Source organism: Crinia signifera, chromosome 3, assembly GCF_055691185.1.
Source record: "Crinia signifera chromosome 3, ASM5569118v1, whole genome shotgun sequence".
Classification (NCBI taxonomy): Eukaryota; Metazoa; Chordata; class Amphibia; order Anura; family Myobatrachidae; genus Crinia; species Crinia signifera.
In genome coordinates, this window is record NC_139219.1 from 8,089,607 (window position 1) to 8,108,198 (window position 18,592).

The window sequence follows — 18,592 nt, forward strand, 5'->3', positions numbered from 1 at the left end:
CGGCATCCGTACCACAGCGACAGTTATACTGTATACTATTACGGGTATATTCCCAGCATCCGTACCACAGCGACATTAATACTGTATACTATTACGGGTATATTCCTAGCATCCGTACCACAGCAACAGTTATACTGTATACTATTACGGGTATATTCCTAGCATCCATACCACAGCGACAGTTATACTGTATACTATTACGGGTATATTCCTAGCATCCATACCACAGTGACAGTTATACTGTATACTATTACGGGTATATTCCTAGCATCCGTACCACAGCGACATTTATACTTTGGGGAAATCTTAGGTCTGGATCCGAATGTGTCAAATGGTACACAGAGAGCTACGCATGACAGGCCCGGCTACTGAACGCCCACGGGATGTGATCCGTTGAGTCCACTATTACTTGCAGAAAGAGGTTGGGCCTCGAACCTCTTACGCGTTTCACTGTCTTTTTCAAAGCTGTTCTATAGACAGTGAAACGTGTAAGGCGTTGGAGGCCCATCATCTTGCCACTGCCATTTTGCACTGCACAATTACACTTTATTTCTGATGAAAAGGTGTTTGATTGCATTGACTGGGGATTCCTGGCCAGGGTGCTGCAGTATTTGGGGTTGGGCCCTGTATTCTTCCAGCGCATCAACTCCCTGCCGGTGAGGGTTAGAGTTAATGGTTCTTTCTGGCCCTTTCGCTATCAATAATGTTACCCATCAGGGATGCCCCTTGTCCCCTCTGATTTTCGTCCTCTGTATGGAGGCGCTGGCATGCTCAATTAGGTTGAATCCTAACATCTCTGGATACGCTTTAAATGGGACAGAGTACAAATTGGCGCTCTTCACTGATGATCTGCTGGCCACTATCACCTCCCCATCTACCTCTGTACCTAACCTACTAGAGGAACTTAAACTGTTTAGTTCCCCTTGAAGTTATGTGGGGTACACACCAGGACGACCGTCGTCAGTGTTTCTTCCGACCCACTCATGCTGACGCGGGGGGGGCATAACCCGCTCACGATGTGCACCGTGAGCGGGTCTGATCCGATGGCGACCCGCACCCGGGAGTATTGTCGTTCTGCAGATCCTACCTGCAGCAGGTAGGATCTGCAGAACGACCGTCTGACCCGCGGGGCCGCGCATCGTATCGGTCCACACCAGGACAGAAAAGGGCCCAATCATCACACAATCTACATCCAATCGGTCGGAATTGGATCTAGATTGATGTGATCGGACCCTTGTCGTCCTGGTGTGTACCCAGCATTAGAAAGGTCACCAAACTAAATCGGCTGCCCTGAACATCACAGTCCCTGCTACGGTCTTAGCAGGCCTTAAAACTGCCTTCCCTTTCCCCTGGCGCGCCTCTCAGCTGAAATATCTGGATGTTGTTATTACCAGTGATCTCAGCAACCTGTTCAGAGCTAGTTTTGTGCCTCTACTGCTTACAATTTGCTCTGACTTGCGAGCTGGATCTTTTTCATGGTTTGGACGGTTGGTATATTAGAAATGAACACTCTTCCTAAGATTCTGTATCTTCGGCAAACCCTACCCATTTAGATACCATGTTGTTGGTTCCTGGAGATCCAGTCCCTTGTTAGAGAATTTGTTTGAGGAAGGAGTAGACCACCCTTGAAACTTAGTATCCTACAAAGGTCAACTGACAAGGGAGGTCTTATGGGCCCCATACATCAGCAATTAATTGTGACAATCCTGAGATCTGGAGAGGATTGCCACAATTAATTTTAGATGTGTGGGCTCTCCCTTTTGGCAATCCCAATCAAAAATGAATAGGGATCGCCAATCGATTGCTTAATCAGATTTTTAAACATGTTTAATAATCTGGCATTATCTGCGGATCTTTTTTATATGTGTGGGCATTCCCAATTCCTCTTCTTCATCTATTTACATTATGAACAGCTGAAATGGATTGGGCAATTTCCATATATGAAGATGCAATCTTTAGATGGAAAAATCTGCCGATCACTGAAATAAATCTGTAATGTGTGGGCAAAGTCAGACAGATTGTAGAATCCATTTATCTGGCCAAAAAAATCCCTGGATCTGGAAATCCATAAATTGTGATTGCTGATGTATGGGGCCCATAAGTCTCCAATATACAGTATTAGGATATTACAACACTTGTATCCTAGCTAGAATCTTAGAATGGTCTAGATTTGACACGGTTAAACAATGGATACAAATTGAGAAACAGGCCCTCCTAATCCCTATAGCCCCGTGGCTGCCCACGTCTCCTAGTTTTCTCCATGCCACCATTGGGCCCACGTTATCCTGCTGAAGGTCTATGAGGAACAACCCTTCTACTTCCTCTAAGAACTCCACATACCTGTCCTCCTTAGCCAATACTCATTTCCCCGCAGGATAAGACCTCAAGGCCTTTCACTGCTGGTTGGAGAGGGGCCTTTATAGGATCAGACAGCTGATGAGCGGGGGAATAATCGAGTCTTTTGACGACCTACAAAGTGGATGGAACTTCTCTCAAACTGAATACTGGCGATATCTTCAGGTACACCATTCCCTCAAGTCGCTGGGTCCCTCTGACGCCTCTCAGGAGTCCCTGACACCATCTGAACTTCTTCATAATGGTCCCTCAGCTCCTTCCCATACTACCTCTTTGATATACAATCTTCTCTCTAAAGACGCAAGCCTCCATCTTCCAAACGGGATATGGTCATTGGGTCACCAGCAAGTTGTTAGACAGTCGTTAGGTCAACACGACATGTGCCGACAGGCGGTATTTCATGCCTTACCATCCACTAGGGCGTGGTGGGAGAAAAAAATAGTGTGCCGAGTATAGCGAGCCACTGAGCCCGAAGCATAGAGAGCGCAGCGACGGGACCCGGTGTACTTTAACCTGTGTCCATGTCAACATTCGGGTCAAGAAACAGTGAAAAACCCCATGTCAACCTTTCGACCCAACCTCTGTCGACCTAACCCAGGTTGACCTAGACACATGTCGACCTAATGACCAACTGATCCACAGTCCTTCCAAACTTTACTAAAACATGGGACTAGGTGAAGTGGGGGGAAATAATTGGGTTAAGATATTTCGTCTGGCTCATGCCTGCTCTCCAAGTGTTTGGGTCCTGGAGACCCAGTATAAACTGGTATCCTGCTGGTATAGATGCCCTGATGTACCCTCTAAAATGGGCATTTGTGTACCTTATAGCTGCTGCTCTACCGCCCCTGGCAATCCATTTCATATACAGTATGGAGGCAATGCTCACTCCTTCGTCCATTTTGGTCAGAAGTCCTTAAACTTTCTGCTAACATTACAGGTGAACCTGTCCCTTCTGACCCACTGTTCTGGCTTTTCCACCTGTCCTCTGCCCTGATTGTGCGATTAAAAGAAATCCTTGCTTTGACATTTAAATAATGCGGCTAAGTCAGTAGGTGCGTTGGCGATTCTCCTGTCCTCCAACAATTAGAGACTGGTTTACCAATGTTGATCTTACAGGGATATGGACATTTTATCCACTTTGGAAGATACCTAAGTAACTTTTAGGGATGCATGGTTCCGTTGGATGGACTTCAAAACTTTTAAAGAAATTATTTTGTCCCCACCTCAGCCCACTTAAGGAATAGGGACCCCCTTCAACCCTGGCTCCCTTTTGGTTTGGCTGTAGATTCAAATATGCCCTGTTTGGCCTACCTTCAGTCCCACTGGGTGACATTGCCCTCCTTCCTCTATCTCAGGGGTAGCCAACTCCAGTCCTCAAGAGTTACCAACAGTTAATGTTTTCCAGGTCTCACAGAATCACAAGTGAAGTAATTAGCTCCACCTGTGGATCTTTTAAAATGTATCAGTCAGTAATGAGTGCACCTGTGTATCTGAGGTGAGCAGGAAACCGTGAACTGTTGGTAGCTCTCGAGGACTGGAGTTGGCTACCCCTGCTCTATCTTATCTATCTATTGTCTGTCAACCCCACATAGAAACCAGCACCCCGGGGCGTGGCTTGGCAGCCATTGCGGTCGGAAGCAGCCCACGAGAGCTCCCGCTTCTCCGGCCTGATTGCCCCACTTCCCTGCCACACAGCCGCCCAACTGACCTTGCCGGCACCTTCCTGACACCCGGAGGACCCTGCCGGTGCCTTCTGTGGAGCTGGGGACGGCTCCCGTGACGTCCCACGAGTCGCGGCCTAGCACGCCGGGTGAAGCCGGGGGCTCGATTTCGGCCGCGGACGCGCGCGGCCTCCCGGAGGGGACGCGGCAGCTTCGCCGAGCGGCGGCTTCGGTGTCCACTTGTCCGCCACACCTGACCGGACACCTAGCGGACCCCCCCAGTCACCCCAGCCTCGGAGAGCGGGACCGCAGCCGGGAGGAGGACGCTGGGGGTGCTGGCGGCGGCGGACACCCGCGGGTGAGCTCCGGGGCTGTCCATCCGCCTAGTAACCCCTTCCTCCCCAGCAGAAGCTGACCCTCACCTCCCCTGGCAGCATATCTCTGCCCCACCTGGCCTGGGAGGCAGAAGTGCGGCACAGGAGCCCACAAACACACCTCTTCAAGGCTTCCAGACCTGGCTGATGCACTAAGGTACCTAAAACATCATAGGGAGGCCCTGGTGAGAAAACCCTGGGTAGACTCCCACTAACTATTGAAATCTAGCTCTCACCCTGGGCTGTGCTTGCTGCACCCCCCACCACTGAACTCTGATATCCACTGCATTACATACTGGGGGGATCCCAAGGCACCAGATACCAGCTGTTTAGCACCTGGAACAAGCCTCAAGCAATAACCTACTGCCAGGGACTCCTAAACCACTTAAATCACTTGCATCGCCCCTTTTCACGGCTGCCCCCCCTCCTGTACACAGCATATTGATTCCACCTATCTCCCTGGATGAGGGAGAAATGCTGTGCACCTAAAATATTTAAATACGCAAACTCAAGTGACTGCCGCCTGTCTCTACACCTTTATATATTGATTACAACACTCAGAGAGACCAAGAAATGTAACCAACCCCCGCCTTTTACCAACGGGCCTGTTAAGAATCCGCTCTGTCCTAATTGACAATGTGAACATCCCCACATACGTCATGTAATCTGACTTCATGCAGACAGCCTCCATACCACCCTGATTGCGCTCCTCTACCTATCACCGGTACCTTAATATCCTCTCCGTATATGAAAAAGTTCCTGATACCGCTTCAAATGTTCCCTGCAGATCCTGTTTCAGCCCCATCTGACATCACCACATGTGCACAGTCCTCTGACTCTGACCGCTCCTCTACCAGATCCGCTTCCAAAAACAAACGCAAATCCACTGCCAAACCCAAAAACGCCAAAATGAAGCCAGCTGATATTGCGGCAGTGCTTGGCCCCCTACTGGATGAGAAGCTGGCTGGACTTAAGGAGTCCATCGACTCTACCCTGACCCAACTAACTCACCACTCCCAACGCCTAGATGAGGCCGAACAGAGGGTCTCGTCTCTCGAAGATGATCTAACAGCCCATCAACGCACTGTTGAAATCCAAGCCAGAGATATCGAGACCCTCAGAGAGAAAATAGATGACCTGGAAAACAGGAGCCGTCGCAATAACCTGAGAGTGGTGGGCGTCCCGGAGTCGGTGAAGGGGCCCGAGCTCCTATATCTCCTGTCCACATGGCTCCCTGAACAGCTAGCAATTGATCTCAAAGGAACTCCCCTCGCCATAGAGAGAGCGCACCGTATCGGCCCGGACAGGCCCAACCGAGGAGGACGGCCACGTCCGGTCATAATGAGAATCCTTAATTATGCAGACAAAACCAAAGTCCTGGACCACTATCGCAAGACTGCCCAAGTCTCATATAATGGAGAACGCCTTCTAATTTTTCAGGACTTTTCAGCTTCAGTGGCCGCTAAACGCAAGGACTTTGCGCCAGTTTGCAAGCACCTCATCGACTCCAATATCAAGTTCTCCCTAATATATCCAGCCCGTCTCCGGATACTCGAGGATGGAAAGCCACGCTTCTTCGAATCTCCTGAGGACGCGAGAGTCCACTTCTCGATCCCCGACACCTGAACACTGCCTACCCCCAGTTGGGTTTTGCTTCCTCCCGGTTGGGGCCCTAGATGGGCGCTGTCCTCATACCTCTGCCTAACTGTATGGTGACTGTTGCATGATACACAATTGTTTGCATATACTGTTTATTCGATAGGCGACCGTTGGTATATACCTGTCCTACTGATGATGTTTTTCTTGTTAGTTTATAAGATGTTTTTTGTTTTTGTCCGCTCCGATTTTGGACCCGTTCCCTCTGTGGGACACCCCCCCTCTGCTCGCTGGGACGGAGGGGGGTTTCCCTTATCACACACTCCTTTTCAAATGATCCCGCCTGAAGGAATTGGTTAGTATAACTGACCAAAATACCCCATCCATATCCTCTGAGAGGGATATTCCCCTTCTTTCATTTAATGTTATTTCCTGGAACGTAGAGGGCTTGAATCACCCAATCAAACGCCGTAAGGTTCTTACACATTTACAACGTATGTCCCCACACATTGTTTTCCTGCAAGAGACACATTGGGTGGAGGGCTCACAACCCAAGCTTAGAGCCTCCTGGTTAGGCGAATGCATCTCTGCTTCATATACCAACAAGACCAGGGGCGTAGCTATTTTAATTAACAAGACCCTACAATATTCCATAGTCAGGAAATATATTGACCCTGAGGGTAGATTTGTCTTGCTAGACATACTTCTAGATAATATTACGTACACCCTATGTAATGTCTATGCTCCCACAAACCCTAACGATTCCTTTTTTTCTCTAGTTCTACAGAAATTGCTCTCTTGGGACCCTACCAACCTCATCCTGGGAGGGGACCTCAACGCGGTCATGGACTCATCTATGGACAGATCAGGGGTGAGTTCTCGCCAGCCTCCAGCCTCCTCTAATCTTCTCTCGCCTCTGTGCTCTCAGCTTTCTCTGACTGACCCTTGGCGTATTTTTCACCCCCTACAAAAAGACTACTCATTCTACTCCCACCCCCACTCGACTCATTCTCGTATAGACTATTTATTCCTCTCGGACCATTTACTCCCCAGGGTGACGCATACCTCCATCCACGATATCATAATTTCTGACCATGCCCCTATTCTGTTATCCATTAAGCTGTCTCTCCCCCAATCCTTCACAAAATGTTGGCGCTTCCCGACCCATCTCTTCCATTCTAGTGACTTTCTTCTACACCTCAAACACTCATGGTCCAACTACACCTCTGATAATGCCGCCCATGCCGATGACCCCCCTTTATTTTGGAATGCATCAAAGGCAGTACTTAGAGGGCACATCATGTCTTATGTACATTCTATCCGCAAAAAGTTTACACTTAGACTAAAAGACTTAAGCAAGACTCTAACTGAAGCATATAGAACATACAAAAATTCAGACACTCCTGAAAACAAGGAGGCATACCTATCCACTAAGCTGCTTTACGACACATTTCTCACGGAACAAGCCCAGACTAGCCACAACCATTTTAAAAATAAACTACACAGATTTGGGAACAAGTCAGGCAGACTTCTGGCCAACCTAATCAAGGGACCACGCTCTCGCACATGGGTCCGCATGATAAAGAAACCAGGGACGATACTAACTGACCCCAATGCCATATGTGCAGAATTTATGGACTTTTATAAGACACTATACTCGGCAGGCCAGGACAATGAAACTGAAAATGGGACATTCATAGAGGCCTCTAATCTGCCCACCCTCTCACAAGAGGAGAGTGATATGCTAGATAGCCCTATTACAGAGGAAGAAATACGTACCACCATTAAGGCCCTCCCTAACGGTAAAAGCCCAGGCCCAGACGGCTTTAGTGCGGAGTTCTATAAGCTACTTTGCTCTGAGATCTCTCCGACTTTGGCCCTTCTTTTTAACCATATTTTGACCTCCAAAGCCCTACCCCATAATTTTAATGAAGCCAAAATCATAGTTCTCCCAAAACCTGAAAGGGATCCGGGCCTTGTCGGCTCATACCGCCCCATCTCCCTCCTAAACCAGGACTTTAAAATTCTTACAAAATTAATGGCCAACCGTCTGCAGAAGTGTTTACCACGGCTGATTTCACCTGCTCAATTGGGCTTTGTCAAGGGGAGGCAGTCTGTAATGGGCATTCGTGCAGCCATTGCCGCAATCTCTTATACCCGCTCACACCAGGCACATAATAACATCCTATTAAATTTAGATGCCGAAAAGGCTTTTGACCAAATCGCCTGGCCTCACCTCCACAGAGTTCTGGCCAGTAAATTATTTGGGGAGTCTTTTCGTGCCTTCATTAAATCAATATACACCAACCCCATAGCCAAAGTAACCGTCAATAATGTATCCTCCCCATCCTTTCCCCTTGAAAGGGGGACCCGTCAAGGTTGCCCCCTTTCTCCTCTACTCTTTAATTTGGCACTTGAACCGCTCCTCCGCTTCATTTCACTATCACCCCACCTGAGAGGTATATCCATAGGCACCAGAGAACTACGCACCGTAGCCTTTGCGGATGACATCCTCCTCTTCTTATCCAATCCCAAATACTCTACCCCCTTTTTGATAGATACATTTAACAGATTTTCTTCCTTTGCTGGATTCTCAATTAACCTGCAAAAATCGGAAGCTCTGGCCATTTTTGGCCAGGCACGCACAGGATGGTCCACCCCATTCCCCTTCAAGTGGGCCCCCTCACACATTACCTTCCTGGGCATCAATCTCTCCCCACATCCCCATAATCTATATTCTCGTAACGTCACCCCGATTATCCAAAACATAAAGCAGGAATTGGCCCTCTGGCAGAACCTGCCTCTTAACTTTCTGGGACGCTGTAACCTTTTTAGGATGGCTAGTTTCCCTAAGCTCTTATACATCCTGCAAATGACCCCAATCTTACTTACTAAATCTGATCTGTCAACATTAAACTCTGCGATTTCCAAATTCATTTGGAATTCTAAAAAACCTAGGATCAGTCTCCATAAACTAATGCAGTCCACCCAAAGGGGGGGCGTTAATTTACCCAACATCAAATACTATAACCTGGCCTGCATTCTTCGCTTCGCCATAGACTGGATTAATGATTCCAACACATTCACAGATGTATCCCTAGACTCTCAATTCTGCCACCCCCTCTCCCTTAGCTTTATCCTACATGCCAGGCCTTCTCAATTACAATCTAGCCAACACGATAACCTCCTCATCTCATCTACAATATACGCATGGAGACGTGTAAGGAAATCTATGCATTTAAACTGTTACTACTCTCTTTCCCTCCCTCTGGTCGGTAACCTGGAATTCCAAAATGGCACGGCTGAAACCCCCTTTACCTCTTGGCGCTCTTCTGGCATCCTGTCTCTACGTCATTTACTAAACACATCACACAAGCCGCTGACCTTCGACGAAGCCATGACACGTTTTCATTTAGCTCCCCAACACAGATTCGCCTTTCTTCAAGCCACCCACTACCTGAACCATATATTGCCCAAGTTAAAACCTCAAGACATCACAAACCCTCTCAATTCTATCATACGTACTCGTACACACACCATATCCACTTTATACGCACGAACACGCCCCGAATTAGATCCTGAGTCAGACCTCCCAGTCCTCCAAAAATGGGCTTCACAATTCACGACTCTTGACCCCGAAACCATTTTATCGACATTCCTCTTGAACTTGAAGCTTATTCCTGCCAGCTCGTATCAAGAAATGTCCTACAAAATCCTACATAGGGCTTACCTCTCCCCTAAACGCCGCCATCTGATAGGAGCTGCTGAAACTTCCGAATGCCCAAAGTGCCACTCACCTGAGGCAGACCTTTATCACTGCCTATGGTCGTGTCCTCATATTCAAACATTCTGGAATTCGTTACATAACTTTGCTGCCTCCTCACTAAAAGTATTATTCCAATGCAGTGACTCCTGGGCTTTATTCGGATATGTGGCAGACCAAACAGCTGTCCCCAAACATGACAAAAAACTTCTTGTACTATTGTCGGCGGTAGGCAGAAAGGCTATCCTACAACAGTGGATACAGGACACGGCGCCCTCCCTAGAGATGGCAACCTCTAGACTACTCTTCCTATTTACCATGGACTGGCTGGAGGCATCTCTACACAAAGAATCTATGACCCCGGCCCTGTTTGGGGTATGGAACAAATACATTCAGATTCTGCCCCAGAGAACAAAAGAGGCCATCCAGACCTGCTTCCAGTCCACCTCATGGTATAGTCTTCAACTCCTTCAAAATAGACCCCCCATAATTATCTAATTATTAGGCCCAAGCTACCCCTCATTCACTCATCTACTCTCTTTCCCTTGTGTTCTCCTTTCCCTCTCCTCCTCTTCTTTGCCAAAGGCTGGATCAGTCCATAGATGGGTCCTCGGGTTGAAGTTGGAAGCGGACTGTTAAGGTTTTATTCTTTAAATATATATACAATTTTACTTTTATTTTTATCTTTCTTTATTTTCTCTTTCTCTTTTTGGATTGGTTATTTTTTCCTTTTTTAGTTTCGTATAGTTACTTTTGTTATTGTTGCTAATTCTTGGTAACCCAATTTCATTGATTGGTGATACTATCTAACCTTATGCAAACCATTACCAATTCTAAACCAATATTAGGCTTAATATTGTAGTAATGCCAAGGTTACCAGGACATATTCCTTTTCATTATCTATGTTTGTTATGGAAAATTTGGAAAATGGTGAGTTGTTCCTCACTCAATGCCTTTGTACTAATCTTAATGCATATATTTGTCGAGATTTGTGTGGATCAATAAACATATTTTGGAAAAAAAAAGAAACCAGCACCCCCACCCTTCACCCCAGTCTGATTTTTTTCTTTTTATTCTCTCAAACTTTATTTCTTGGTTTCTATACATTTAATTCATTTATTGCATTTTAATAGTACACTTCTAGTGATCATTGTTTGCTATAGAATGTTCTGTATGTACTTCTATGATAACAATAAAAATTATTTTGCACTAAATCCAATGTACAATGCTGGACCTTGGCACTTACGAGATGAAATGCGTTTAATCACAGTAGAAGAAGGATGGCTTCGTAGTACAGAAATTAAGGTATCATTTTCTAAAACTAGGATGTCTAACTTTTTTTTAGCCAAGATCCTGATGTCTTTGGATCTTCGCTGGGTTACCACTAACTTTCTTTTGCAGACAAAGAAGAATCCTATGGATCTTTAAACATCCACTCTCAGCTACTGGATATCCCTATAGGACCACATTGACCAGAGTGACGGTCTCTATGTTCACAATAAAGGCTTCTTTATACAGCATTCCTCATCATTCAAGTAAAAGGATGGACGAAAGGATTCCAATATGGTTACACTAGGAACTAGTCCTTATATGCCCATAAAGGTATCTTTGCTTCAGCCTCCTTTACCTAAGTGTGCACTGTGCTTTATGAAGACTATTGACCTGGGGAGTGTTCCTTATTTGCACATAAAGGTTTCTTTGCTTCAGCCTCCTTTACCTAAGTGTGCACTGTGCTTTATGAAGACTACTGACCTGGGGAGTGTTCCTTATTTGCACATAAAGGTTTCTTTTACAGCCGGGCCGGTCAGTCTGGAAACGGACACAATGTATTTTTCCTAAAGTAATGTTTATTTCAAGCAGTGGCAATCGATTAAAAAAAAATCAACAACAAAATATATAAAAAAATCGGAATGTAAACAGGGGGCCCATAAACAAATAAACAAATAGATCCTTCTCACCCGGACTGAGTAGGACAGGCATGTCCAAACTACGGCCCTCCAGCTGTTGTGAAACTACAAGTCCTGTGCCTTGCCACAGTTTTGCTATTAGGGAATGCTAAAACTATAGCAAGGCATGCTGGGATGTGTAGTTTCACAACAGCTGGAGGGCCACAGTATGGACATGAATGGAGTAGGACATAGACAAAAGCAAACCGATGACTTGGATAATTATGGATGCCCTCCTGCTAAACAATTCCTCTCACACCAACGCGTTTCTGATGTAGAATCCTTCCACAGGGTGTCTTTGACCTGCGCCACTGCCCATGTTTCTGTTCATAATTATACTAATTGTTATTGCTGTATGTTTTTTCTGCTTAATTATAACTGTGGGGTCTGTTATCTGGAACTCTTAAGATTTTCCAATTTCCATTTCAAGCGCATCTAAAATCTACACATTTACAAATCACCCAGAGGTGGTGGCATCTGCCATAGATCTGTGTGTGTGAAGTTTGTAACCATAATCTCTAATAATTCTCAAATGAAAAAACCCATGTGCACGGCCGGTGGGGCAGATGTAACACGTGTGGAGAGAGTTACATTTAGGTGAGTTATTTTGTTTCTGTGTAGTTACCATACTGGCTACTTTATTTTATGCTGCAATTTCGATTTTCGTTTTCTACACCCCAACCAAATGTAACTTCTCTCTACACATGTCACATCTGCCCCAGCTGCCGTGCACATGGTTTTGTCCATTTGTGAAAAAATGTGCTTTCTTAATTAGGCCCCGGTCACAACATGCCTCTTTAGGGATTCTGGACACTAGCTTTAGGCTTGGACAAATAAAATCTGATTTTTATTAAGTGTCAATGCAATGCCATTTATTTTATTTATTTACAGTTTCTTACATAGTGCGGCAGATTCCGTTACAGTTTCTTACATAGTGCGGCAGATTCCGTTACAGTTTCTTACATAGCGCGGCAGATTCCGTTGCACTTTACAATTGGAAACAGGGATAAAACAAACTGGGCAGCAACAAACCGACATAGAGCAATTCTAGTCACTGCACAGTGTATATGGGGGGACACCCCAACCAAAAAATAAATGACCAAAGAATTGCCGCGGTCTCTAAAGTATTAAAACGAATGTCTGTGTCTATTAATCAAACTGTATTATTGTGGGTTCATGTCCAGTCTTTCTCAGAAAAGTCATAAACTCATCCGGGGTAATACCCATTGTAGAGGCATTGGTCATTGGATGGAAATAAACCCTCTCATGGCCACCTTCCAGGAATTTGGAATCTAGAACATACTTGACGTCTCCCTTGTCGTCACAGAACAGGGCAAGCGGGGTGGCACAGCCTTGGCCAACTTTCAATTTTTCAATCATAGCGGCCTCTTCCGCAAACCTGAGGTTCCCGCTGCCGACATTCAGCTTCTTTGCTAGGTCATTCAGGTTCACCTGCCGGTCGTGGAGAACAGTCACCAGCCAGAGCCCTTTCTTCTTCTTGTCCTTCAAGAAGAGATTTTTGCTGTGCGCTCCCTTCAAGTGCTGGACGTGTGGCATCATTTCTTCCACCGTAAAAACCTGCAAGACAAGACTCTGTGCCTTTAATAACTGCAACTGTGCTGCAATCAGATTGGCAGTACCTCCAATGTTATGGAAACCTGGTCCTTGCTCTAAAACTCTTAGCTTGTGGTTTGCATCCATTGACCTCTATTCCTGTACCGCTGACCTTTTCTTGTCTCCTGAAAGTATATGTGCTAGCTCACTTTAAGGCCCTTATTCTGGTCCACACACACACAACACTGCAAATTTCACAAAAAGATCAATTACTATCTACCCTGCGCAGAAACAAAATAACTCACCAGGGGTGAACTGTAATGGGATGAGAGATTCAGAAAGTGAGAGATTTGGTAAGAAATATCCAGGTTTTAAAGCGGCAATCATTTACTCTTTAAAATTAGTATGATTTTTCAGTGTAAATGATTGCAGCTTTAAAATAAACTGGATATTTCTTACCAAATCTCTCACTTTCTGAATCTCTCATCCCATTAAATTTCACCCTTGGTGAGTTATTTTGTTTCTGTGCAGGGTAGATAGTGGCTGCTTTATTTTTGCACTGCAATATAGATATCAGTTTGATGTACACCCCCCACCCAAATGTAACTCTCTGCACATGTTACATCTGCCCCACCTGCAATGAACATGGTTTCATCCATTAGCAAACAAAATGTACTTTGTGTGCCTGAATCACCGCCTAAGCCTTTGCGAAATAAAGTACCAACCAACAAAACCTGTAAAATTCCAGTTAGGAGCTGATTGGCTGGTATTTTGTCCCCATCCATTTTATCTCTCTCACTAAGGGGGTATTTAACACGGAACTTCCCGACAGTCGGCATCCCAGCCGTACTTGCCAGCTTCCCACGTGATCTTGACAGTGTGTTCAATGTTCCGACTGTCGAGTCTCGGAAAGTCAGTGGATCGGCGAAAACTGTTCAGTTTTCTCAACAATAAAAAACATAAAGGCAGCGGATTCAACAGAGAGGCGATTCTGTAGCAGGCGAATTCCAGCCACGATTGAATACTGAAATGCCGATATTTCCACTGTCAAAAATATTGGCAGCAATTGATTGATTTGATAGCCCCTTAAGTCAGTAGACCCCATAGATCCAGGTCTCAGCCCCAAATCCATCTCAATACATTTGTGTTTTGCCAAGCACTGAACAAGAACATGAAAGGTTTGTAATGTTGGATTACGGCACAGTTTAAGGAAGTACATTCTCATAATGAACATGGTCACCTGATATTGCATGGATATAACCAGGGCTCCCACATGGAACTTAGATTAATAAACCTATTAGTACAGTAAGGGAGGTATCCAGTTACCAGATGTAATTTACTGCAGTAATTATATCCCCGCGGGTTATCCAACGGGCCCCAATATGTGGGCGAGTGCTGTGGCTTATCAGGGATTGTGTTTCACTGCCCTCAGGCAGACGAAACCCAAACCCAAAATCAACCCTGTATTCAGCTGCCACGTCCAAAAACAAACGGGTATCACTGAACCTGAATGTGTTCGGGAGTAAATGTTTGTTTGTTTTCAGGCTACCAAATTGCATAGCCGGAAAAAAAAAATCAAAGAAACATCATGAAAAATCGTCAAAAATTACCGTTTTTCATGCCTTCCTTCATTTCTTTGGAGCAAACGTGTTGCTGTATAATGAAAGAAGAGCAAAGGCCCCCATCCACTAGACTAGAGCAAGTTATTGCATGTGGTACCTCTCCAACTCACTCAGCAGCTGCCGGGTGGCAGGATCGTATATGATAAATATTCATGGAAGCCCATAGGATCTGTGACTGCGAGGCGCGCGAAAACGTGCCTCACATTGCAAGAAAATTACATGCGATGCGTCACAGCAATGCGGCGGAATTGCATAAAAGTGGCCATATCTGACTAGTGTATCTCTAAATACAGTACGTAGATCTCAAAAGATTACAATATGTGAGGTGATTCTGCCTGAGAATTGGGGTAATGTAGACTCAATTGGCCACAAGTAGAAGTGGATCACTTGCCACCTATTCATTGAAAAGACAGATGCTTCAACATGATGGGAATCATACTTTAAGAGGGGAGTTTAGGAACAGAGCATTGTGTCCCTCCTGGAGAGGGTCATTTTGGGAGGTATGGGTTTATATTCCTCCTCCGGTTAGACTTGGACCCAGTGAATGATGGGAAAGGTCCTTCCAGCAAAGGGGATCTTGCTGTTTTCATGGTTGTGGCTAGAACAACTTATTTCTTTTGACATTTCCCATCATGCACTGGGTCCACGTATACCTGGAGGGGAATATAAAAATGTGGCGAGTGAAGCGAAACTGCAAGGGTGCAATCCAGCTGCAATAAAATAACCTACACCTACGTAAATCATAGCTAAAATATAACAAAAACAACGCTGTGAGGGCATCTACAACGGTATCTGGACTATTTGTAGACAACAAGTAGATAGACAGCCATTAGGTCAACAACTCAATAGGTCGACATGCTTTTAGGTCGACATACCATTAGGTCGACATGTCATTAGGTCGACATACCATTAGTTCGACATGTCATTAGGTTGACACTGCCATTAGGTCGACAGTGTCTAGGTCGACAGTCAAAAGATCAACATGGATTTTTTCACTGTTTTTTGAGCCGACATGTGCCGACAGGTGGTATTTCATGCCCTACTATCCACTAGGGCGTGGTGGGAGAATAAAATAGTGTGCCGAGCGCAGCGAGGCACCGTGCCCGAAGCATAGCGAGCGAAGCGAGGGGCTGCGGTTCACTTCAAACTGTGTCCATGTTGACTGTCGACATTTCGGCCAAAAAACTGTGAAAAAAACCATGTCGACCTTTTGACTGTCGACATAGACACTGTCGACCTAATGGCATTGTCGACCTAATGACATGTCGACCTAATGGTATGTCGACCTAAAAGCATGTTGACCTATTGAGTTGTCGAACTAATGGTGTCGACCTAATGGCTGTCTATCTACTTGTTGTCTACAAATGGTCCCACATCCATCTACAACTTCCACCCTCATCTAACGTCACCTGCTCGTCAAAGAACTCAAAAACCGCTGTAAGGGCATCTACAACTTCCGCACTCCCTTGCGTCACATTTATTATTTACAGTTTCTCATGTAGCGCAGCCAGGTCCTCTCCACAAAGAGGAAATAGTCACAACCCTGACATTCCTGCTATGTTGTTCTGTCATTTTGATGGGCTGGTAACTTGCACACTATGGAGAATGTCACCTTACTACAACATGGTATTCACTACAGAATTGGCCGTGGTCTCCTCATATACCCAAGCGAGAGGCCCAAAATCATTATTGCACAAAACTTGTTTTCCCATCTTCTAAATCCATGATGAATGTTAAATAACAAATAATGTGGTTGTTGGTTCTTGTCTGGTAGACGACTTGAATTTCACTTACAACAATGGCAGCCCTTCTTGGAAGCGTGCAGGGTGCCTTATACCAGGGATGGGGAACCTTTGGCCCGCCAGATGTTGTTAAACTACACATCCCAGCATGCCTTGCTAGTTTTGCTATTTAGCCATACTAAAACTGTTGCAGGGCATGCTGGGATGTGTAGTTCCACAACAACTGGAGGACTTACGGTTCCCTGCCTCATCCTCATTATAATGTGGCACTTGCAGCGCCCTCTAGTGGCCAGCTGCCACAATGAAACGTGGCTCCACATGCATCACGCCCATGCTTCTATCTATGTAGCCTGTGCATACTAGTAGCTGGTAGGGGCACACAGTGCAGCCTGGACCCACCTCAGGGTGCTCCACACACACAGGCTGGATGCCCAGCTCCTGGAGGTATTGCTGCAGCTCTTCTCTCAGAGACCCGGCCATGCTTCACTCAGCGGCGCCTGCTCTGCCCTCTGCTAATTGCTGCTGCCCACACTTGGGCGTGGCCAAGAAGTAAAATACTTTTTTTTCTCTTTAACAAAACTTTATTACTCCGTACATTTGCTGAACAAATAGAACGAGCCTAAAAATCAAAGCATTCCATGGGTCCTCAAACTGCGGCCCTCCAGATGTTGTGAAACTACAAACCCCAGCATGCCTTGCCACCGCTTTAACACTCCCTTATAGCAAAACTGTGGCAAGGCATGCTGGGATTTGTAGTTTCACAACATTTGGAGGGCCGCAGTTTGAGGACCTATGCATTACACGGCTATTTTATAATGACAGTGCCCTATAGGCACAGTCTGTCGTCACACAGCCACAGACTCATAATTAATGTAACATTTCGGGGGGCTATGCTGGAAGAGATAACGCTTTATAGCGTTTTTGACTCTTCCTGTCATTCGAAACCCATTATATTCCCTTGCGTTCAAGTTTTATCTTCAATGTAGGCGCCATCTTTCTGGAGCCCAATACTTCTCTCACAGGTTATTATCGGGGGAACTTCCGCCTGTCGCCGCGCTGCTGCGGATGTACTCTATAGAGGGCGGATGCTCTGACGTAGATGACAGTTTTGCCTCTAGCGTGTTGCTTCCCTGTCCTGGGCGTGCAGTATACAGAGGAGGGAATGACGTATATCACGTAAGAGGTCAGCATGTTCTCTATAAAGCTGCAGACAGGTAATGTGTGTGGTGCCGGGTTGTACATAGATTGAGGTACTGTTGGGCTGCAGGAGTTGAGCAGTGTTCTGCTGTGTATATAGCAATAATGTAACAGTATATAATAGCAATGCCCAGCTGTAGGGAAGTCCCTATAGTAATACAGAAATCAGCTGCCTCTTAGGTCAGAGGCATTGGGCTGCAGGTATATGAGGACTGATCCTTCCTACACAGTGTACAGTAGTTATGGTCGGTTCCTATTCATTAGATAATACTGCAGTCATTTGCATCAGTGCCTGCACCAATGGAGCTTGCAATCTATGTTCCCTACCCTCTGTACATGCACTAGCATGGGTTAACGCTAGATGGGTTAAGTAGTAACGTAGCCCGAACCCATGCAAACATGGGAGAACGTACAAACTCCACACATATCTATAGGAGGACATTTAATAAGATGGGAGTTTAAACTAACATGGGGTGTTGCTATGGGCAACCAATCAGAATCTACTTATTTGTTTAGCACCTTCTAGAAGATAATATATAGTATCTGTTACATTTCCCCCAGAGTGTTAATAGAAACAGCGCTGTGAAGCGGTGTTGCTAACCTGTATGGCATACACGCTGCACGCACACACGCCGCCCACACACACGCTGCACACACCCACGCTGCACACACACAGCGCCCACACCCACGCTGCACACACACACAGCGCCCACACCCACGCTGCACACACAGCGCCCACACCCACGCTGCACACACACACAGCGCCCACACCCACGCTGCAC

The 18,592-nt window shown here is 45.9% G+C and overlaps 2 protein-coding genes across 4 annotated transcripts in view; one reads left to right on the forward strand and one right to left on the reverse strand.

Moving 5' to 3' along the window:
* Positions 1-12,520: 12,520 nt before the first annotated feature.
* LOC146063142 (prolyl-tRNA synthetase associated domain-containing protein 1-like) lies at positions 12,521-17,146 on the reverse strand. Its single transcript, XM_083175204.1, has 2 exons — positions 17,013-17,146; positions 12,521-13,273 (listed from the first exon to the last, which is right to left on the reverse strand). Exons 1-2 carry the CDS (start codon positions 17,091-17,093, stop codon positions 12,845-12,847), a joined length of 510 nt encoding a protein of 169 aa, XP_083031330.1. The 5' UTR covers positions 17,094-17,146; the 3' UTR covers positions 12,521-12,844.
* Positions 17,147-17,663: 517 nt separating this feature from the next.
* MTIF2 (mitochondrial translational initiation factor 2) overlaps positions 17,664-18,592 on the forward strand; it is a 33,154-nt gene continuing 32,225 nt past the window's right edge. Inside the window, exon 1 of one of the 3 annotated variants that reach the window (XM_083175206.1) lies at positions 17,664-17,827. In XM_083175206.1, the coding sequence (XP_083031332.1) occupies positions 17,679-17,827 (149 nt within the window). In that variant the 5' untranslated portion in view covers positions 17,664-17,678. The remainder of the gene's footprint in view (positions 17,828-18,592) is intronic. The other 2 variants (XM_083175208.1, XM_083175207.1) reach the window with 2 other exon arrangements.